Source organism: Somniosus microcephalus, chromosome 18 (genome assembly GCF_052327205.1).
Source record: "Somniosus microcephalus isolate GS21.2 chromosome 18, FLI_Smic_1.0, whole genome shotgun sequence".
Lineage (NCBI taxonomy): Eukaryota > Metazoa > Chordata > Chondrichthyes > Squaliformes > Somniosidae > Somniosus > Somniosus microcephalus.
This window is the reverse complement of record NC_141004.1, coordinates 20,993,166-21,016,796: the sequence shown is the minus strand read 5'-3', so window position 1 is coordinate 21,016,796 and position 23,631 is coordinate 20,993,166. Positions and strand designations below refer to the sequence as shown.

General features: G+C 43.8%; 1 protein-coding gene across 1 annotated transcript; it reads right to left on the bottom strand.

The window, feature by feature from the left end:
* Positions 1-436: 436 nt before the first annotated feature.
* On the bottom strand, positions 437-22,737 carry LOC147105099 (pepsin A-like). The gene is made up of 9 exons (XM_086011742.1): positions 22,682-22,737; positions 20,802-20,964; positions 18,003-18,120; positions 16,255-16,373; positions 9,695-9,894; positions 9,066-9,185; positions 8,073-8,217; positions 6,933-7,031; positions 437-1,517 (listed from the first exon to the last, which is right to left on the bottom strand). Exons 1-9 carry the CDS (start codon positions 22,735-22,737, stop codon positions 1,335-1,337), a joined length of 1,203 nt encoding a protein of 400 aa, XP_085867868.1. The 3' UTR covers positions 437-1,334.
* Positions 22,738-23,631: the final 894 nt, after the last annotated feature.

Genomic DNA, 23,631 nt, shown 5'->3' with positions numbered 1-23,631 from the left:
TTCCCTTTCTGTCTTTTAATTTGAGACATGAGATGGTAAGTCTAGCATGCTTTGGGTGACTTTGGACTTCTGGGGTTAGAATATGGGCCGTGTTGCGCCTATTTTATGCCCATAAAGTGGATGCAATGAGGCCCAATTTTGGGGACCAATGTCCTGGGCCCCAAGGAGGGCTGGAAAAACATCCCACCCAAACTTGGGACAAGCCATTTCGCGGTCGTCCCTGGTGTCTGCCTGAGACAGGCAGTAAGCCCCATACGTATGTAAATGAGGGCGAGACAGTCGTTGACAGCTTGCTCAGATTATTCAGATGAGGCCCGAGGGCTAATGAGTTTGTAACTGAAGTGCGGTGCAGCCCACATCCCAACCCACAATCAGAGCTAAAAAAAGAGAAACAACAGAAAAAATGTTTGCAATACTTCTAAGTTTATTGTCTTTTTGCTTTTGCTGAGATGCTGTAATAAAGAAATGAAAGTTCCCCCCAAAAAAGACAGAAAATACCTGACATACACCAACAAGGTGAAATCACACTGCGTGATATTAGTAACAAACACAATGGGGATAATTGTCACCTTCACTCTCTGGGCGGGTAAACTCCCGCCCGCCATTTCTGAAAATCGGGCAGGTTCTATAGCGAAGGGCAATGCTGTACGCCAATCTACCACCCACGCCGCGCAGGTGGAAAGTCCCCGCCATGTGCTCGCGTGAAGATCCTTTATCTGCTGCTTTAAGAGTGATTAACACATCTGTTCATAATGGACAGAGGAATTTCATACAAACACATTCATGTGTTTTACTAACACCATACAGTGTGCTTTCCACCCACAAGTCTGGATTCACCACAGAGGCAAATACCTAAAATGGAGATGTCTTTTGACTCTGGAATGGACCATCGCTCATACAATCAATTGCACATAGCAGTGAAAGGTTCAGTCCAACGTTCAGGCAGGTCCTCAATTAGGGTTCTAGGCAAGAGAAAGGAGAAAACAATATTGCAGTGCATCTACAAAGCAGTTTGTCATCCAAGGTTGACTTTGCAAGATTATCAATTTAAAGCACATTTTGATGAGCCATTCATTGGATTTGTAGGTCAGTTTGGTCCGATTTAATTAAAAGATTTCAGTTCATTGACTTTATTCTAGGGATTTTTCTTTGCTGCATCTCATGCAAAATCAGATGAGCTTGAGTACTCTTTAACCAGAGGCTCACCAGGGTTTTATTTGAATTCTTGTTACCTTATGGTCCAGTGCTTCAATCATGGCGGATGATTGAGCGAAGGCCACAAAATGGGATCTGAATGTGCCTTAAATGAATAAATGAAATCTTGGATGATCAAATTAGACAGCTTGGGCAAAGGCCATTCGGTTGTTTCCTCTGTCAAAGATGGAATAGTATGGCCCAATGAAGACATCTCCCAGAATCCAGAGTTCTCCAGAAGAGGATGGAAGATAAAATCCTTCAAATCCACTTAAGCAGCCATCTTGCTCCTGGAAGAAATGCAAAGTGTGAGAGTCAGTTCCCTAGAACTACTTTGTTGCCAATTCTGATTCTTCGGTGTGTATATTAATAAAAAATGAAAAGAATTTCCATGTTTTCCTCTTTAGTGATCACTATGCTATGTTAAATCACAAAATTCACAAAAATGTAAATTCTTTGGTCCATCAGTCTCTCAATCGGTCCACCGATGTGACACAGACACTATTCTACATTACACATTCATGGGTGCAGTACTGACAACACTCAAGAAGTTCGACAGCATCCAGAACAAAGCATTCCACATGATCGACAGGCCATCCAGCACCTTAAACACCCACTCCCTCCATCACCGGCACACCCGGCTGCAGTGTGTACTATCTACAGGATGCACTGCAGCAACTCACCAACATTGCTTCAACAGCACCTCCCAATCCCGAATCCTCCACCACCTAGAAGGACGAGAGCAGCAGGTGCAAGGGGGAGGGATTCAAATTCCTGGGACATTGGAACCGGTTCTGGGGGAGGTGGGACCAGTACAAACTGGACATTTTACAACTGGGCAGGACCCGGACTGATGTCCTAGGGGGAGTGTTTGCTAGTGCTGTTGGGAAGGGTTTAAACTAAAATGGCAGGGGTTTGGGAACCTATGCAGGGAGACAGAGGAAAGGGAAACGAGGATAGAAGCAAAAGACAGGAAGGAGAAAAGCAAAAGTGGCAGTCAGATAAATCAAGGGTTTAAATCAAAAATGGCCACAGTAAATAATAATTCTAAAATGTCTAAGAGTGTTAAAAAAACAAACCTGAAGGCTTTGTGTCTTAATGTGAGGAGCATTCGTAATAAGGAAAACTGCTAATGTAACGCCCTTATTTAAAAAGGGCAGTAGACAGAAGGCTGGAAACTAAAGACCGGTTAGCCTAACATCTGTGGTAGGTAAAATATTGGAGTCCATTATTAAGGAGACAGTAACAGGACATTTGGATAATCATAATTTAATAGGACAAAGTCAGCATGGTTTTATGAAGGGGAAGTCATGTTTGACAAATTTGCTGGAATTCTATGAGGAAGTAACATATAGGGTGGATAAAGGGGAACCAGTAGACGTAGTGTATTTAGACTTCCAAAAGGCATTTGACAAGGTGCCACACAAAAGATTATTGCTTAAGATAAAAAAAATCACGGGATTGGGGGTAATATTCTGACATGGATAGAGGATTGGCTATCTAACAGAAGGCAGAGAGTTGGGATAAATGGTTCATTCTCGGACTGGCAATCAGTAACTAGTGGTGTTCCACAGGGGTCAGTGCTGGGTCCCCAACTCTTTACAATCTATATTAACGATTTGGAGGAGGGGACCGAGTGTAACATATCAAAGTTTGCAGATGATACTAAGATGGGAGGGAAAGTAGTGAGTGAGGAGGACATAAAACACCTGCAAGGGGATATAGACAGGCTAAGTAAGTGGGCAGAGATTTGGCAGATGGAATACAATACTGCAAAGTGTGAGATTATGCACTTCAGCAGGAAAAATCGTAGAGCAAGTTATTATCTTAATGACAAGAAACTGGAATGTACTGAAGTACAAAGGGATCTGGGGGTCCTGGTGCACGAAACTCAAAAGGTTAGTATGCAGGTGCAGCAAGTGATTAAGAAGGCCAATGGAATGTTGGCTTTCATTGCTAGGGGGATAGAATATAAAAATAGGGAGGTATTGCTTCAGTTGTACAAGGTATTGGTGAGACCGCACCTGGAATACTGCATACAGTTTTGGTGTCCATACTTAAGAAAAGACATACTTGCTCTCGAGTCAGTACAAAGAAGGTTCACTCAGTTAATCCCGGGGATGAGGGGATGGACATATGAGGAGAGGTTGAGTAGATTGGGACTCTACTCATCGGAGTTAGGAAGAATGAGAGGCGATCTTATTGAAACATATAAGATTGTGAAGGGGTTGGATCGGGTGGATGCGGGGAGGATGTTCCCGATGATGGGTGAAACTAGAACTAGGGGGCATAGTCTTAGAATAAGGGGCTGCTCTTTCAAAACTGAGATGAGGAGGAACTACTTCACTCAGAGGGTGGTAGGTCCATGGAATATGCTGCCCCAAAAAGCTGTAGAAGCTACATCATTACATAAATTTAAAACAGAAATAGACAGTTTCCTAGAAGTAAAGGGAATAAAGGGTTACGGGGAGCGGGCAGGAATTTGGACATGAGTCTAGGTTCGGATCGGTCATGGCCCTGTGGGTAGCGGAGCGGGCCCAGGGGCCGTGTAGCCTGATCCTGCTCCTATTTCATGTGTCTAATTCTGTTAGATTCAGGAGATGGTTCTGTGATAGTAGATTGGCGGTTCGGATCAGATCAGCCATGATCTTATTGAATGGCGGAGCAGGCTCGAGGGGCCAATTGGCCTACTCCTGCTCCTATTTCTTATGTTCTTATGAATTAGCTGCACAAATAGATGTAAATGGATATGATATGATGGGAATTATGGAAACATGGCTCCAGGGTGACCAAGGTTGGGAACTCAACCAGGGGTATTCAATATTCAAGAAAGACAGGCAAATAGGAAAAGGAGGTGGGGTAACATTGCTGGTTAAAGAGGAGATTAACACAATTTTAAGGAAGACTATTGCTCTGATGATGTGGAATCCGTATGAGTAGAGCTGAGAAATACCAAGGGGCAGAAAATGTTAGTGGGAGTTGTATACAGACCCCCAAACAGTAATGCTGAGGTTGGGGATGGCGCTAAATGGGAAATTAGAGATGCGTGCAATAAGGGCACAGGGATTATCATGGGTGACTTTAATCTACATATAGATTGGGTTAACCAAATTAGTAACAATACTGTGAAGGAGGAATTCCTGGCGTGTATACGGGATGGTTTCCTGGACCAATATGTCGAGGATTAGAATTTGTTCATCCCTGTTTGGCATAAAAATAAAACAAAGAAGGTGACTCAACCGTGGCTAACAAGGGAAATTAGGGATAGCACAAGATCCAAGGAGAGGACATATAAATTGGCCAGAAAAAGCAGCAAACCTGAGGATTGGGAGCAGTTTAGGATTCAGCAAAGGAAGGCAAAGGGATTAATTAAGAGGGGGAAAATAGAGTATGAGAGTAAGCTTGTGGGAACATAAAAACTGACTGTAAAAGCTTCTACAGATATGTGAAGAGAAAAAGATTGATGAAGTCAAGCTTAGGTCCCTTGCAGTCAGGATCAGGGGAATTTATAATGGGGAACAAAGAAATGACATACCAATTAAATACATACTTTGGTTCTGTCTTCACAAAGGAGGACACAAATAACCTCCCAGAGATGTCGGGCAACATAGGGTCGAATGAGAGGGAGGAACTAAATGAAATCAGTATTTGTAGAGAAATGGTGTTAGGGAAATTGACGGGATTAAAGGCCGATAAATCCCCAGGGTCTGATAGTCTACATCCTAGGGTACTTAAGGAAGTGGCCCTAGAAATTGTAGATGCATTGCTAGTCATCTTCCAAAACAGTTTCCATGGATTGGAGGGTGACTAATGTCACCCCACTATTCAAAAAAGGTGGTAGAGAGAAAACGGGGAATTATCGGCATCGACATCGGCAGTGGGGAAAATGCTAGAGTCCATTATAAAAGATGTAATAGCAGAGCAGTTGGAAAACAGTGACAGAATCGGACAAAGTCAACATGGATTTACAAAAGGTAAATCGTGCTTGACTAATCTACTGGAATTTTTTGAGGATGTAACTGGTAGAATAGATAAGGGAGAACTAGTGGAGGTGGTGTATTTGGACTTTCAGAAGGCTTTCGATAAGATCCCGCATAAGAGATTAGCATGAAATTTAAAGCATATTGGATTGCGGGTAAGATACTAACTCGGATAGAGAACTGGTTGGCAGACAGGAAGCAAAGAGTTGGAATAAATGGGTCTTTTTCTGAGTGGCAGGCAGTGACTAGTGGGGTACCGCAGGGATCGTTGCTAGGGCCCCAGCTATTCACAATATATATTAATGATCTAGACGAGGGAACTAGATGCAATATCTGCAAGTATGCAGACAACACAAAGCTGGGTGGGCGTGTGTGCTGTGAGGAGGATGCTGAGAAACTCCAGTATGATTTGGACAGGTTAGGTGATTAGGCAGATACATGGCAGATGCAGTATAATGTGGATAAATGCGAGGTTATCCACTTTGGTGGCAAAAACAGGAAGACAGATAATTATCTGAACTCAATAGATTGGGAGAAGGGGAAGTGCAACGAGACCTGGGTGTCCTTGTGCACCAGTCGCTGAAGGTAAGCATGCAAGTGCAGCAGGCGGTTAAGAAGGCAAATGGTATGTTGCCCTTCGTAGCGAGAGGATTCGAGTGCAGGAGCAAGGATGTCTTGCTGCAGTTGTACAGGGCCTTGGTGAGACCACACCTTGAGTATTGTGTGCAGTTTTGGTCGCCTTATCTGAGGAAGGATGTTCTTGCCATAGAGGGAGTGCAGCGAAGATTCACCAGACTGATACCTGAGATGGTAGGAATTACGTATGAGGAGAGATTGGGTTGACTGGGCTTATACTCGCTGGAGTTTAGAAGAATGAGAGGGGATCTCATTGAAACTTATAAAATTCTAACAGGACTAGACAGACTAGATGCAGGAAGGATGTTCCCAATGGCGGGGGAATCCACAACCAGGGGTCACAGTCTAAAGATAAGGGGTAAGCCATTTAGGACTGAGATGAGGAGGAATTTCTTCACCCAGAGAGTGGTGAACCTGTGGAATTCTCTACCACAGAAGGCAGTTGAGGCCAACTTATTAAATATATTCAAGAAGGAGTTAGATATTTTTCTTAAGGCTAAAGGGATCAAGGGATATGGGGAGAAAGCAGGGACAGGGTACTGAATTTGGATGATCAGCCATGATCTCATTAAATGGCAGAGCAGGCTCGAGGGGCTGAATGATCTACTCCTGCTCCTATCTTCTATGTTTCTATGTTTTTTGGTCCATGGAACACCATCACTTCCAAGTTCCTTACAAGTCACATACCATTTGGACATGGACATATATCACCATTCCTTCACTGTTGCTGGGTCAAAATCTTGGAACTTCTTTCCTAACAGAATTTTGGGTGTATGTTCACCTCACGGACAGCAGCGATTCATGAAGTTGGCTCACCACCACCTTCTCAAGAGCAACTTGGGATAGGCAATATATGCTGGCCTTGATAGTGACGCCCATATCCAAAGAATGAATAAATAAAACATTAACATCTTCTCTTGCTTTATTAATTGATATGGAAGTTCATTTTTAAACTAAATGTAGTGTAGTTACTCAATCTTACCACTTTGTACATTTTCATTAATTTTCTGCTCATTTTCTTATCTTACAGTTAACTGAGAAGCAATCTTACTGGATACTGAAGTCAGAGAACATAGTCAAACCATTCAAAGTCAGATTTATCGAATTAAAACAAAAACATACCTTGACTGTGTATTCAGATGGAGAAAGGGGATAGTCAATTCCATTGATTGTGTAGACCACATCGGGCATGTTGGACAGATTGTTGCAGTTGATTAAGTACTGTAAAAAGGGTGAAGTATTTAATAATGGTCGTCAGTCGAATGTTCTCAGAGAAGCATTGCAGGAAATACTTGTTAAATAATAAAATCAATGATGTAATCATTGGATGTACAGTTGGTCACGTTTAAAAGCAGCTGTGGCTACATTCCAGCACAAGTGCCAAGATGGTCCCGCGAGGAACCTGCGTCATTGATCCCGGTGGATATTCCGAGGTATGTGGGGAGGTTCCCTGCAACCTAAGAGTGTATGGAGGCCATCTACCTGCCCCCAGAGGCTGTAAAAATGGCTGTTGATTGCTGGGCTTGTGGAAGAAAAACTGTTGGGGGAACACCCCACAAGATGAGAGTTAAAATGCCTCCACTGGCCCCCTTCGTAAGGGGGTCAAATTTTAAAAATATATTTTTACCCTTTCTTTGGGGGTGCAGGCTGCAACCCAGTTCCCTCGGTGGGACTCACATCCACCATTTAGCAGCCTGGTTTCACCAGGTGTCCCGGCATTGATGATCCGTTGGGCCTTTGAGAGGCTGGGTTTACCTGGCACACAGGAACTCCCAGCATTGAGAATCTCCAGCCCTCCTACATCAGTAGTCTTGCTTGGAGTTGGTGGAAGCTCCACCCTTCGCAAGACCCCTGGGAAACCCTAACCCAAAGGCGGGACCAGCCTAATTTGTAGCCCTACAGGCGCTCTTCCACCTGACTTACAGTGGGAGGGCAGTGGAAGCCCCATAGACTCCTGGTTTAACAGGCCTTAAATTTAGTCATTTTGATGGGAGCTAAGCTTGATTCCTGAGATTCTTTTGGATCTTGCAGCTAGCTAGGAAAGTCAGAAACAAGTGCTTCTAAAGGGTGTTCTGTAATACAGAGCAATAGCAGAAGAGAAATGACAATATACGCTACTGATTGATTCAGTTCGCTTTTTAATTTTTTAAGAACAAAACTCTTAAATAAAGCATCACCTTATAAATACTACAAAATGAAAAATATATAACTGCAACCTCCTTTGGTTCATTGTAAAGTCTGATCAGTACCATAGAGGCTTACCTCGCCATAGTTTCCTTCTGTCGCACCAATGTATTGCTGGATCTTGCTGATGGGTCCACGGGGACCAGTGAGCAGAGGAGTACCAGTATCAACAATTGCCTGACAGCCCTCACTGCAGCCCACAACCTGCCCATTGATTGTCACTCTGAAAGAGGAAAAGGTGGTTACAGTTGATTGAATTCTTTCCCTCCCTAAACCTCTCCGCCTCTCTAACTCTCTCTCTCCTTCTTTAAGGCGCTCCTTAAAACATACCTTTTTGACCAAGCTTTTGGTCATCTGCCCGAATACGTCCACATGTGGTTTGATGTCAAATTCTGTTTGATAAAGCTCCTGTAAAGCACCTTGGGACACATTACTACATTAAAGGCGCTATATAAATGCAAGTTGTTGTTGTTAACCCTGAAAGTACGATATTTGTGAAAAACACAAGCAGAGCTGAACCAAAGAGGTGAATCTAAATTTAAATATTCCAATATTGGGTCAGACATTTTCCAGGCATCCTATGGGCATGGGACGTTGGCCCCTGAGAATGGCCTGTTGTGCCCATTTTACCTCTGTTAAAACAGGTGCAACGAGGTCCAATTTGTACTCTCGCACGTCTAATGAGCAGCTGGCCCTATTTCTCGTTCATTACTTTTAATCAGTCAGTTTTAATGGACAGCAAATCATGCAGGATGGATTCTTGGCACATGATTCTCCAAGTACTCCGAGTGTGTGCTCTCGGCGAGCAATGGTCTGCAATAACTTTACCCTTAGATGGATTGAGCCTCTGTTTGCTCAGGCTGGACTTAAACAATGGTTCAATTGTGACCTGGAAGCTATCCTTGAGTTAGCTCGTTCCCTGTGTTTATTCCTGATCATTGAAAGGCGTTGCAGTATTATCACACTAACGCAACTGCTACCCCATTGTATTTAATATTTACACTTGCAATGTTGAGTGCAACTTGATTCTTACAGAATGCGTGCCAATTGTGAAATGGGTCAGTCATTTACCTGTCCAAGCTGATCTGCCAGTAAGTTTGGTGAGTGACGGGCACCCAGTTAACTTGACCTGTAAAGTGGTTTTCATCATATCCACCAAATACCACTTCACTTCCGGACTGACCAGCCTCTCTGTAAAACAATTTAACCAGAATGTTATTGAAATGAGCATAAACAGAGATTCAGATATTCCTGATTAACAATATGTTTTACTGGCTGGCCCAATGTGGCTTCATTAACCAGTGGAAATTAGACCCAAGCCAATATTTTGCGAAATAAATAAGAAAAGAAAACTTGATCCTCACTGTGCTGGTTGGAATGAAATGTTGTTCTTTCCATAATCCCTGAAAGAGATTGCAATTATCCAATTTCCCATCTTGGATCGATAAATCAATTAAAAAATCTAAAGGAGTTGAATTTGTCCATTGGGATCCAGTTGGATGTGCTTCGGACTTTGCTAGAAGGTGGAGAGGTCACCTGACATGAAAACAGTTCATCCAGGTGAGAGAACAAACACAAGGAAGGGCGAGAAAAGGCCCATCGGCTTTAAAGAAAGAAGGTTCTGTGGTGGCCTTAAGTAAATACACTATTTTAAGCAGGGAACTATGGAGATGTAAGTATAAGAAGGTAAGAAAACCGACCTGCTCAGGTAAAAAGCAAACATGTCCTGTTCCACCAGGTCATCAGCCATCATGTTATCAAACACAGGTGTGGCACTTGATGCTGCAATGCTTGGATAGGCCAATCCGAGAATTCCATCAAACGAAGCGTAGTAGAATGAATTCCCAGGTTCAGACTCACTTAAACCAAATTCCTGCTGACTGATAGCTATGTTCGATACCTAGACAAAAGAAAAAAGCTAACTTGTTATAGTAATCTGTGATTTTATGATTAAGGTTATCCACCAGGTGGTGCTGTAGCCAATGCTGCTGCTAACGTCAGAGATTTGCTTCCTGTTAAGGTCAGAGGTTTGCTTCCTGTCAAGGTCAGCAAAGGTGCAATGCCTGGATGCAAGCCTGCCTGGTTGTTTCGCAGTCATTTAATAAAGTACTCTTATTAATCCTAATACCTCTCCTCTTTGATTCCTTGTCTCACTACATGGATTTATCACATTTGGCGATGAGGTAACTAAAGGACTCTGAATAAAGAAGAAAAGTCTGCCAGGATGTTTAAACAACAGAATTAGGAGCTATGGTTAGCTACCAGCTGGAAGAGAGCATGGCTACCATGGTAGGAACGGTTTCCGCTTTTGATAGTCAAGCACAAACCTGGGAGGAATACTGTGAAGTGTTGGGTTATTTTTTCGAAGCAAATGAAATAAATGATGCCGGATAAAGGAAAGCCATTCTGCTTAGTTCAGTGGGAAGCCAAACCTACAGTTTGATGAAGAATCTGCTCAGTCCTGAAAAGCCTGGAGACAAATCATTTGTTGAATTAGTGGCCTTGCTAAAAGAACATTTCAACCCTAAGCCTAGTGCGATTGTACAGCGGTTCAAGTTTAATTCAAGGAACAGGAAATAGGAAGAGAGGTAATGGACTATGTAGCGGTGTTGCGTAAATTAGCACAAGATTGCAATTATGGGAACAACCTGAAGGAAATGCTGAGAGATAGGCTAGTTTGCGGAATAATGGATGACTGAATGCAGTGCAGATTATTATCCGAGACTGGGCTTACTTATGAAAAAGCATTGGAACTTGCTCAAGCCTTAGAGACAGCGAACCGAGATGTAAAAGAAATACAGGGTTCAGACAGGGCTAATGCTACACAAGTTGCAGGTCAGGTTGTTGTGCACAGGTTGAACATGCGTCAGAAACCATAACGTGAGCATGTGAAGGCATGTTATAGATGCAAGGGTGATCACCTGGCGAGTGAATGCCGGTTTCTGGAGGAAAAGTGCTACAAGTGTGGGAAACAAGGACAAATAAAATGAGCTTGCAGGGCGAAATCACCTGTGGAGGAATCCAAACCAAAAGGGGGAGGACAGCAAAACCAAGGGAGAGAAGTGAAAAAACATGGAGCACACCACATCACCGGGGAAGCTGAGGAAGAAGAGGACATGTTCATAATGTATGGCATGTTAGAGAACATTCCAAAAGTGGCTCCTATCACATTGCAACTGACAGTAAATGACTCTAAGGTGAACTTTGAAGTGGATACAGGGTGCGGCGTGTCCATAATGAACAAGGCAGAGTACTCAAAATTGTGGAACCATGCAAAAGTTCCAGAGTTAAAGCCTTGCTCCCTGAATCTTAAAACATATACAGGTGAACGAGTAGTGACATTAGGTACAGCTAATGTAACTGTGCAACACAGGGACACAGTGGAACAGCTACCTGTAGTTATAGTATCGGGTACCGGACCAAACCTGTTAGGTCGGGGCTGGATAAAAGAACTTAAATTAGACTGGGGAGCAGTACATCAAATAGATGCGGGCAAACAGTTGACTTTGCAAGAAGTGTTGAGTGAACATGAGAATGTGTTCAAGGAGGAACGTGGCACATTTAATGGCCCCCCAACTAAGATTGATGTAGACAAGGAGGCACCGCCAAGGTTTTTTAAACAATGACCTGTGCCTTATGCCATGAAGCCAAAGGTAGAGGCTGAGCTTGACCGTCTATTGAGAGAGAACATACTGGAGCCAGTGAAATGTTCGGAATGGGCAGCTCCCATAGTATCTGTTTTAAAACCGGACAATTCGGTAAGACTCTGTGGAGACTATAAATTGACAGTCAATCGGGTGTCCAAACTAGAGCAGTATCCGATTCCCAAAACAGAGGATCTCTTTGCAAACCTGACTGGAGGAAAGAAATTCACAAAGTTGGATATGAGTCATGCCTACTTGCAGATTACACTGGATGACAAATCAAAGAAGTATGTCACCATAAATACACACAAGGGCTTGTTTACATATAACCGCTTACTGTTTGGTGTCTCATCTAGTCCAGCTATCTTCCAGAGGACAATCGAAGTTGTACTGCAAGGGATTCCACATGTTTCCATCTATCTGGATGACATTCTGGTGACGGGAAGAACCGTGAAGGAGCATCTGAGCACTCTGAGAGACGTACTACAGAGATTGGAGAGGGTAGGGTTCCGGCTCAAGAGGAGTAAGTGCACTTTCCTGGGGAATGAGGCAGTGTTCCTGGGACACAGAGTGGACACCACCGGGCTCCATCCACTCAAGGAGAAGGTACAAGCACTGCAGGACGCCCCTGCTCCTACAAATGTGGCTGAGTTAAAAGCTTACCTGGGACTGCTGAACTATTATAACAGGTTTTTACCAAACTTGTCAACTGTGTTAGCACCTCTTCACAAACTACTGCACAAGGAGACACAGTAGCAGTGGGGAGAGGAGCAGGGGGTTTCATTTGAACAGTCCAAGAAACTGATGCTGTTGTCGGATGTGCTGGTTCACTACAATGCAGAGAAAGACATCATTCTCTCTTGTGATGCTTCACCTTACGGGGTGGGGGCAGTTCTTTCACACTGCATGGAAGATGGAACTGAAAGACCAATAGGGTTTATGTCCCGAACTCTAACACCAGCGGATAAAAACTATTCCCAGTTAGACAAAGAGGGGTTAGCAGTAATGTTTGGGTTACAGAGGTTCCACAAGTACATATATGGCAGGAAGTTCACCATATGCACCGATCATAAACCTCTTCTCTCTCTTTTCAATGAAATGAAAGCAGTTCCACAGATGGTGTCACCCCAGATCCAGAGGTAGACAGTGACGTTGAGGGCATATGAGTATGTCATCGTCTACAAGGCGGGCAAGTACCATGGGAACGCAGATGCCTTGAGCCGTCTTCCACTGCCAGGCACACCTATCCGTGCAGCTCCAGAGGACAGATTTTTGATGTTGGAGGACACTGACACGGCACTTGTGACTGCAGAGCAAGTAAGAACATGGACAGGTAAAGATCCAGTACTGTCTAGAGTTCAAGAATATGTGGTATGGGGATGGCCGCAGCATCCGGAAGGGGCTGACTTCACACCCTACAGTGTCAGGAAAACAGAGCTGAGTGTGCAGGATGTGTGTTGTGGGGAGCACGAGTAATTATTCCACAGCCAGCACGACAGTCTACCCTAGAGCAACTACATCAGTGTCATCCTGGGGTCTCGCATATGAAAGCCTTGGCTAGGAGTTATTTGTGGTGGCCAAAGCTAGATGAGGAGATAGAAAATCTAGTCAAGACATGCAGCACTTGTCAGGAACACCGGAAGGCACCAGCAGCGGCTCCTCTCCACCCCTGGGAGTGGCCAGATAAACCATGGAGAAGATTGCACTTAGATTATGCGGGTCCATTCATGGGGAAGATGTTCCTCATAATCATTGATGCATATTCCAAATGGATGGATGTTTATCCTGTAAATTCTGCTTCCGCCACTAATACTATAGACTGCCTGCGTCGGAGTTTCAGTAATCAAGGGCTACCGGAGATCGTGGTGAGTGACAATGCCACTTGTTTTGTGAGTACAGAGACAAAAGAGTTCTTGAGAAAAAATGGCATAGTGCAGGTGACCTCGGCTCCACATCATCCGTCCCCGAATGGACTTGCAGAGAGAGCCATACAAACATTTAAGGAGATGATGAAAAAAAGTGCAGAAGGGAGTTTAGCAGCCAAAGTGTCACGGGTTCTGTTCAGCTACAGAATAACACCTCAATCCACCACAGGACTCTCTCCTGCTGAAATGTTATTAGGTCATAGACTACGCTCCACTCTTGACCTTGTCCACCCAGACCTAAAAAGGAAAATGGAAAACAGACAAAACAAACAAAAAGAGAACCATGACAAAAGAACAAAGAGCCGAAGTTTTGGAGAAGAAGATGCGGTCCTTACCAGGAATATCAGTTATGGACCAAAGTGGATTCCTGGCTTCATCGACTCAATGACAGGTCCAGTATCATAGAAGGTCATGTTGGGAGATGGTAGGGTAGTATGCAGACATGTAGGTCAGATACTTCCCAGACAAGGGGAAATTGAAATGAAGGTTCCAGATGCAATGACTGAAGACAGGGTTGCCCCCAGTTATCAAAGTGCATCTGTGGTGCCACCACCAGGGACAGAGACAATTCCACAGGAACCTATTCGTCAAGAGGAAACCATCGTTGCAGAGTCAGATACTCTGAGCACTGCTCAGGAGCAGCTGGTGGCTTCACCACAAACAAGCAGGGACTTTACTGTTAGACGTTCACAAAGGGCTCGCAAGCCACCAGATAGATTGATACTGAACTGTTAGATTCGTCAAGTATGGAACATGATGAATGGAGACTCCTTATGTGACCCTCAGGAATGGTTGTTTGTTAAGAAATTCATACTGAAATCTTAAGGGGGGAGGGATACAGTAATCTGGGATGTTATGATTAAGGTTATCCACCAGGTGGTGCTGTAGCCAATGCTGCTGCTAAGGTCAGAGGTTTGCTTCCTGTTAAGGTCAGAGGTTTGCTTCCTGTCAAGGTCAGCAAAGGTGCAATGCCTGGATGCAAGCCTGTCTGGTTGTTTCGCAGTCGTTTAATAAAGTACTCTTATTAATCCTAATACCTCTCCTCTTCGAGTCCTTGTCTCACTACATGAATTTATCACACTTGTTCTGAAGAATTATTGTACTGAGAGTCATCAACAAACACATTAGCGCATTCTTATCCAGGTCACACATTACTTACATGTTACGACAAAATGTTTGTTGTTCATCGGGCTGATACTTTACCAAATAACAAAATTCAGTATTGACAGTTTAGAACACAACATCAGAATTAGGAGCAGGAGTAGGCCATACGACCCCTTGGGCCCACTCCGCCATTCAATAAGATCCCCATATCTCTTGATTCCTCTAGAGTCCAAAAATCTATCTGACTGCGCCTTCAATATACTCAACAATTCAGCATCCACAGCCCTTTGAGGTAGAGAGTTTCAAAGATTCACAACCTCTGAGTGAAAAAATTCCTCCTCATCTCAGTCTTAAATGGCCAACCCCTTATCTTGAGACTATGCCCCTTAGTTCTAGACTCTCCCGTCAGAGAAAACAACCTCTGTCAATCCCCCTCAGAGTCTTATATGTTTCGATGAGATCATCTCTCATTCTTCTAAACTCCAGAGAGTATAGGCCCAATCTAATCAATCTCTCCTCATAGGACAATCCTCTCATCCCAGGAATCAATCTAGCTTTATTGATACAGGGTTCTGAAAATCCACAGCTGTTCCTGAGCACTCCTGACCTCACAAGAACCTGGCGTATCATTGGCTGTGGTTTCACTGACCTGGTCAGAGGTCAGCAACAGTGCGTATTGGCCCCATTTGGGGTCCAGGGTGAGGTTGTGACCCGGACCCCTGAAGATTTGAGAATATATTTCTTTTCACTGTTGATAGCAACTTCCAAGTATATTGAAATCCTCCTGTCGTTTTTCCTGTTCAGCTTTGGAGTCTACGACATTCGTTAGCTTTGTATCATTGGCAATTTCAGAAATATTAAAAGTGAACGGCCAATGATTTTTAGTTCTTTGTTGTAGGACATGTTACTGCTGAACGATAAGGAATGGTCATAATGCTTGACTTTAATTTAAAAAATGAGACAGTAGGAACACTACATTTCTAAATATCTTTGATTGAATTCTATTCATTTATATGAACCTATAAATTAGCCTAAAAAGTATAAGTCCCATTGACATATTGACTCCTGTTACCATGCTGAAGCCCTTCACCCAACAACAACAGCAATTCACATTTATATAGCGCCTTTAATGCAGTACAAATTCCCAAGGGGCTTCACAGGAACGTTATCAGACAAAATTTCACACCGAACCATATAAGGAGATATTCGGACAGATGACCAAATGCTCGGTGAAAGAGGTAGGTTTTAAGGAGCATATTAAAGGGGGAGAGAGAGGTAGAGAGGCGGAGAGGTTTAGGGAGGGAATTCCTGAGCTTAGGGCCTAGGCAACAGAAAGCATGGCCACCAATGGTGGGGTGAAGGAAATCGGTGATGCAGAAGAGGCCTCTAACATTACAAAGCCCCCTATTGGCTTGTTGCAACATGATCTATTCAACTAACCAATACTCTATGCCTGCATTTGAAGAATGTATTGGATCTGATAGTAGGAGATATTAATATTCAGGGAACTCTGACTTGAATGGGCAATTTAAGAATTTTGACATTGTTTTGTCATAACGTTGTTAGTAAAAGTTACATTATACTTACAGTAACTGTGTCATAGCCCAGGACCCCAGCCATACTGCCTCCACCATACCGAATGGAGAGCGGTTGGTTTCTTGTCTGATATGTTGAGGACTTGCTTGGTGAATATCTCTTGTGGTTCACTGCAAAAATAGTACATGCTTCATAACACTTAATTTAATGGTTTCGTTGTTTTATTCCACTACTGAGTTAAGGATAGATCTTACCAAAAATATTCTTTCTAATTCTTTATTTGTAGCCCCATTTGTTTCTGTTGAATTTTGCGCTCATTTAGGTGAGGGATGTTGGTGCTGGCTATTGAACCACTTTACATATCAGACAACTAGCAGTAGCATCAAGAGCTCACAAGGTCAAGTACAGCATGGGTTAGATGTAGAGGAAAGCTACCTTTGTGCTGTCCCAACAATGGGCCTCTGCTGTAACACACCAATGTAATATTTTCCGTTTCTCCGTACAACCATCGTATGGCTTCTCTGAGTCAGATTGCCAGTTCGTGTCACAGTAGGACACAGTTCATGTCCTGTGGGCCCATGATCATGAGGAACTAGGTTACGACGGCCCAAGTTGATTTTATGTAGGAGACCTTTGGCCCATCAACGCGAAAAAAAAAAGAAAGACTTGTATTTCTATAGCACCTTTCACAGCCTCAGGACGTCCCAAAGTGCTCTACAGCCAATGAAGTACTTTTGAAGTGTAGTCACTGTTGTAATGTAGGATACACTGCAGCCAAATTGCGCACAGCAAGCTCCCACAATCAGCAACATGATAATCACCCGATAATCTGTTTTAGTGATATTGAATAATGGTTAAATATTGGTTAGGACAGCGGGGTGAGCTCCCCAGCTCTTCTTTGAAATAGTGCCATGGGATTTATTATGTCCACCTGAGAGAGCAAATGTGGCCTCGATTTAACGTCTCACCTGAAAGATGGCACACTCTGACAGTGCAGCACTCCCTCAGTACTGCACTGGAGTGTCAGCCTAGATTTTGGTGTTTAAGTCTCTGGATTGGGACTATGAACCCACAACCTTCTGACTCAGAAGGACGAGTGTGCTACCAACTGAGCCATGGCTGACGCAGTATGGGCTGGATTTAAGCCCAATTCTCTGAGTGAAAGGCCAGTGCACTACATTGTCCCAGAGCACCTTTTTCTGGCATTATTTTCTTTTATTAAGCATCCTTCCTAACTGGCATGACACTGTAGTAATGTGATTAAATTCCATTATCCAATTATCTCACAAACTCATCGAACAGAAATCATAACCGTGTGTGTTTTAATTAGCGTAAGTAGTCAGTTGGTTATATGGCTTTAATTTACAGCATTGATGATTACTATATAGATTAAAAGTTTGACCTAATTGGTTTTACATTTGCTAAATGGGATCAACTTTTAGGAGTATGCTTTGTGCTGGTGGCACTTGTACATCGACTGCCACTGTCCCTGTCGACAAATGTGGGCTTCTGTAAGTCAAATCTTTGAAGAAACAAAGCACCAGGCCTCACAACTCTAACAAATGTATTTTCATATACATTGACACATTGAATCAATTGGCTGTATTTTCAGAAGGTCTGGATCCACCAAATACTTTTACCCTTAACGCTCTTAGCCACCTTCTGTAAGTTTATGTGTCCTTTAATTGGTGATCAATTGATTGTGCCCTTGGAACACTTTCCCAATCAATGCCCAGATCACTCAGTGGAAAATGCCAACGAAATCTTGGGAAGTCGAATAACTGTTTACGTATACTTACTGCATACTTGGCTGTTACAGTAAACTGATGTAACCCAAAGGTTGGAGGAGCCAGTATCAAAGAGGACGGTGAAGCTCTGTGGTGGGGTTCCAATGCTGATTGCTCCAAAATAATACATCTGTCAGAATATTTTATAGATCAAACAAGGTAAGTTAAAATTTACCAAGTGTTACCGTACTAAATTTCAGTGCATATAGACACACACTGAGGCAGATATTCATGTTCCTGTGCTCAGGTGTATTGGACTGTCTAGGCGCAGCTCATAGAAGCAAATTAGGTTGGAAGGAGCATGTGCCTGTATAGGAGTTTGCCCGATTTTCCTCCCCACACTGCACCCCTGCAAACCAGTGCACCTCGTCACAGGAACAGAAAGACCTGTATGATTGAGAACAAAGGATGTTTTGGACTAACCCTAACCCTAACCCTAGATGTTGTTAGAAGCACAGCATCAGTTTTCACTTGTACACCAACAACACGTATCTCTCTGGCACCACTCTCATCTTCAGGCTGTTGCTGTCTTGTGTGACTGCTCGCCACACCATCAAGTCTTGGATTTGGGTTGTGGTCGGCTTTGACCTGACTTTCTTATCCCAAGTGGTTATCACCAAGACTGCTCATGTTGCTCACTTCACCCTACCTCTCTCGCATCGGTACAAAATCCCTAATCCATGCCTTCATCACCTCAGGTATCGATTTCTCAAATGCATCCCCTCCTCCAATCTTCACAAGCTTCAGTTAGTTCACCGCTCTGTGGTCGAGTTTTTGCTCCAAAGTTCCTGAGTGCTCATCACTCCTGTCCTTGTCACTGTTACCCTGCCTCCCAGCTTGTTGGCTCCCTCATCCTCATTTTCAAATCCCTTCAGTCACACTGCACTTTATCTGAGTGATCTTCTCCAGTCGTATATCCCAGCCCACAAACTCCACTCCTGGAGAGAGTGAAGAACCAGCTCTACTTTAGAGTTCAAATCCATCCGGCCTCCGACTCAAACCACCCAGGCGGGAACGCCGCCTGTTCCCACCGGCTTCTTGCCAAGAGTTACAATCAGCCCTGAAAACTCTTCTTTCACTCACTTTGCTCCTGTTTTCTGACGTTCTCTCCACAAACTACTTCACCTCATTACCCCTCTCCCCCCATTCAAAGACTACCGAAAGGCTTAGCTGCCCCATTGTGTTTCTTGACCCCCTGCTTGATCTTTGCTGTTTCCCCGCTCCCAAAATTATTCATAGATGTTCTTCTACATCAGGGGTGCTATATAAATGCAAATTGTTGTAACTGCATTGATTTTCCTTTCTTGAGAAAATTTTACAGATCTAGATTAATGCACACCTATCTCGTAGAAACAGAATGCCTTGCAGCTAAAATTAAAAACATCTTACCTACTCTTATTTTCTTCAGGAATATTTCAATGCTAAATATAATTTCTAATTATATTAATGTAGTATATTGTCCATCAAGTCACATAACCTAGACTCTGTGATCCTGGAGATCTAGGGCAGGATTTTCAATGGGCCGTGAAGGCGGGATTGGAGGCGTGTGGGGGGTTAAATTCCCGAAATCGGGGGCACGAACCCATCCCACCCCCAACCCACCTCCTTGCCAGTTTCAAAGGAGGCAGGTACCTGACCCGCACTGGGACCCACCTCCCCGAGGTGGGAAGGGGATTAGTGCCAATTAACTGCAGGTAGTTAACAGGCAGTTTTTAGCCTAATCCCTATTTTCATTGTTGAAATGTGAGATTCCCAATGGCTGCAAACCATGCCAATTTACCGAGGCGGGCCGTCGGGATGAAGGGCTTGGAGGGGTCGAGATGTCCGGTGTTCAGGTGAGTGATGGGTGCAGGAGTGCAGAGGTAAGTGTGTTTGGTCTGTTTAAAGTGTTTATAGAAGTTTTACTTACATTTACATACCTTTACAGCTTTCCTTCCCTCAGGTCTCGGCAGTCCCTCATCTCACCGGCACAGAAAGCAGAATGGCCGCGATCTGTCAAAAGTTCCAGCATTCAGCTTTCTGTTCCGGGGAGATCTCTAAATCATCCTGACAGGAAGGAATTAACTTGGAGTACAGATTGTCAGTGTTTGACAGCTTCAAACAGCTGTGAAACGCTGATATTTCATCTGTCAAATGGTCTTGACAGATGAAATATCAATCTGTGACGTCACCTGTTGCCGGGTGGCCTTTAATTGGCCTGCGGAGCCTGCTGGGCGGACTCAACAAGGTCAATCAAGTCATTATCGTGTGGGTTGGCTAGAACTTGATGGAGGCGGGACTACAACCCTGAAAGTTGTAATCCCCCCTCCTACCCGACTCCTCAATGAAAATCCAGCCCTGTGATTCTGGAGATCTACTCTTTAATAACACATTCCTTGAATAACACAAGGGGTGGGGGGCTAATGATAACATTGGGCGATAGTGTATAATGGGGGAAATCAGATCAGCCCATTGTTCAGCTGCCCTGATTTTAATTTCCATTGACTTCAGTGGAAGCCAAAATTGGGAGAGGTGTATAATGGGTGGCCAGTCCCATATCGCCTGTTTTACATTACCTCCCAAAGTCAAAATTAACCCCATGCGTCCAATAACCGGTGCAAAGCTATGGAGGTCTACTGCAATAAATACAACTGACATGGAACTTGAGGGTAAATTCACCAATGCTGCACTCCCAGTGGTGCACCGTGCTCAGAAGATAGGGCTGCTACTTTGCAGCATTGGATCTCTAAGTTTCCTTCGACCTCAACTCTCCACCGGGATCAGTGAAGTTGCCCTTAAAGTTCCTCAGCAAAAATGACAGCGATTACTTACATCGAAATAGTTTCTAAGTGGCTCGCCTGAAGCCAGGGACTGGCTGTTGAAGAGTCCTGCATATTTGGAGTATGGATTGTGTGGGTGATTCTTCAGAAATTCCCCAAGTAACCCACGTTCTTCAAGAGCCTTACGGGTAGATTTACCTTTTATCAAGGGAACTCTGTGAAGATAAACATGACACACAGTAGGGGATGAATCAAAGTTGTGAGCAACATGTCCTAGTCTTTTAATTAAACTCTGCAGATTGCGGGACTAGCATTGTAACAATGGTTCAAAATTAGGTCAATCAGAGATACAAAAACCTACTTCAAAACAGCAGCTGCTTGAACGTTAATTGAAATAGGTGTAGAAAGAAAAAAGAAAAGGAACTTGGGGCCTCGATTTTAACTTGTGGAGGGATCGGTGAATTGGGCTGGGGGAATCCGGGGAGCACGACAAACCCGCATGCATAGGCCTGGAGAGATTTTAACCCCCGGGCTCATTTCTTTATTCAGACTCGTACTGCCGCTCAAACCCGGCAGGAATCACTGCCTGGCCAGCAGGCGGGAGCAGGAATTCGGGCAGCAAGAGGCCGTGGCCGGGGACACGCGGGAACGGTCCTCCGACAGCCGGTTAAATGGTGAGGCGGTGTGGCGAGTGGGGGTAGGCGGTCCAGTGGTGGTCGCAATCAGGGGAAGAGGGGCGGGGAAGCCCAGGGCAAGGGAGGCTCAAGGTTTATTTGTGGGGCTCGGAAGAGCAATCCTGCTCCTGGCCCACATGGAAACTTTACACTGAAAGGTAAGAACTTACCTTGCCTGGGCCTCTTCTGGCCCTCGATCCAGCCCTCAGCAGGTTTGTTCTGGCGGGAAAGTCACCAGTGCTCCCCGGCTCAGGCCTCAGGTTAAAATCGCAGATCGGGGCACCGATGATGTCATCAGGACCCAATATGCATATTTTAAGAGGACCCCAGCGGATACAGGAGGGTGTCCTTGCCGCCTGCAATTTAAAATGAAATTGGGTCAGATTGGGCTGGGAACGAAGTGGGTAGGTTCTCCGCTCCATTTTAACAGCCCCCCACCACTCAGTTTCCTCCAGGCTGGAGGGAGGAGTTAAAATCGAGGCCCTTGTGTTTATGTAATGCTTTTGAACTTTACTCAGAAATATCCCAAAGCAGTTCACTAGGAGTGAATTGGTTTGTGAAGCGCCATCACTGTTATTAATTATTACACTGTTGTTAAGCAAACACAAGTCATTCTGCACACAGCAAAGTCCCTCAAACAGCAATGAGAAAAATAAACAGTCAACCTGTTTTTGATGCTGATGATCGAAGGAAAATTACCAAGAGAACTCACTGCCAGGACACCATATTGCCCATTTTATCATGTTAAAGGTGCAACCTCTTGTTGCATACGTCGGTTGCAACTCACGGATACAAGGAAATGATGGACTATTTTAGATTGTACTATAAAAATTATGCAATCCTGTATTAATAGGTTTTCAGAATCTACTCCAAGGTAAAGTATAGAAAGTTTGGATTGGGCAAGAAAACATCAAAAGCTTAAGTTGCTCAAATGCAAGTCATAAGGCTCAACATGACTGGGGACGGTTTTGATAATTTAGCGCAGATGCTATATTGATCTCTGTAATATGCTTGGAAGGAGATGGTCAGAAGCAGGTAAATAATTAGTAGATAGAGGTATGTTAATAAATGTACGTTGAATTATCTCATGGAACATGACGACGATGGAAGAAATATTTCATGTGCAAATGTTTAAAAGGAAAGAGAACTTAAAACTATCTCCTACTGATCCTGTTAGAGAGAAACTGCAGTACAAAGAAACACTACACAAGAATGGAAATTTAGATACATAGATACAGATAAAATGATCATTTCCTGCCTGATTAAACACTCAGAAAGCTGAATGCAAGCGAGTGCAATGAGTAGCCACTTCATCTTGTCCGGCACTTCTCAGGAAGTTGGTCAGATTTGCGAAATGTCTGGCTACTTTTATACAGGTCTGTACCAACCAGTTCTACTGTCCATAAAGTCAAATGATGTAGGTCATCAAAAAAAATCACGTTTGTATCGTCCTTGTGGAAGGACACACTCGGACTATAGGTGTTATTTAATAGTTATCAGCTGATATTTTTGACAATCAAACATTTTACATGTCAAGTTTAAGAACTTAGACCTGATAAGAGAACCACATGCATATTTGTTAAAGAAGATAAGATTTGGTTCTTGCGGTTGAACTTGCGTTATAGTTGATCAAATGTAAGTGTTTAGCTCTTTGAGGACAGTATGATTATAGAAACCTAGAGCACGTTTCAGGGGTAAGGAACGCATGCGGCACATTGTTGCTTTATATGAGATCTCAAGCTCAGGGGAAACTCATTTATTTTGCTTTCTCTGAATTACCTAAAACTTTCAAACTAAGGTCACACAAGGAACCTGGAAGCTGAGGGAGTACGTGGCCAAATCCTAGATTTTATCTGGGCTGTGTAGCAGCCTTAGGATCTACTTAAGGATAGATGGGAGACTAAATGAGCCCATCTCAAAAGTGGAGCGAGGCAAAGTTGTCCACGGTCGCACATTCTGTACAGTGTCTTAACCAATGACACGTTAGATGACATTTAATGGAAATGTCTGTGTCAAAGAATATTTGGCGTTTATTTTCTCAGCTGGTGTGTGTGTGCTAAGCCATTGTAGCAGAGCCTATTCTCCAATCATCTTGGATCCCCTTGCCATTGGACCAAGACCTTGCTCTGTCAAGCCCGTGTGGTAGCTGGTGTGCAACGGCCACCCCACGTTGAAAGAATTCACGAACAGGTATCTTTCATCTTTTAA

Coding starts and splice junctions, on each gene's coding strand:
- LOC147105099 (XM_086011742.1), bottom strand. CDS start 22,737: ATGAAGTGGCTACTCATTGCACTCGCTTGCATTCAGCTTTCTGAGTGT. Junction 20,965..22,681: donor CTTTCTGAGTGTTTAATCAG/GCAGGAAATGAT, acceptor TTATCTTCACAG/AGTTCCCTTGATAAAAGGTA. Junction 8,218..9,065: donor TGGCAGATCAGCTTGGACAG/GTAAATGACTGA, acceptor TTCCTCTTTCAG/AGTGACAATCAATGGGCAGG.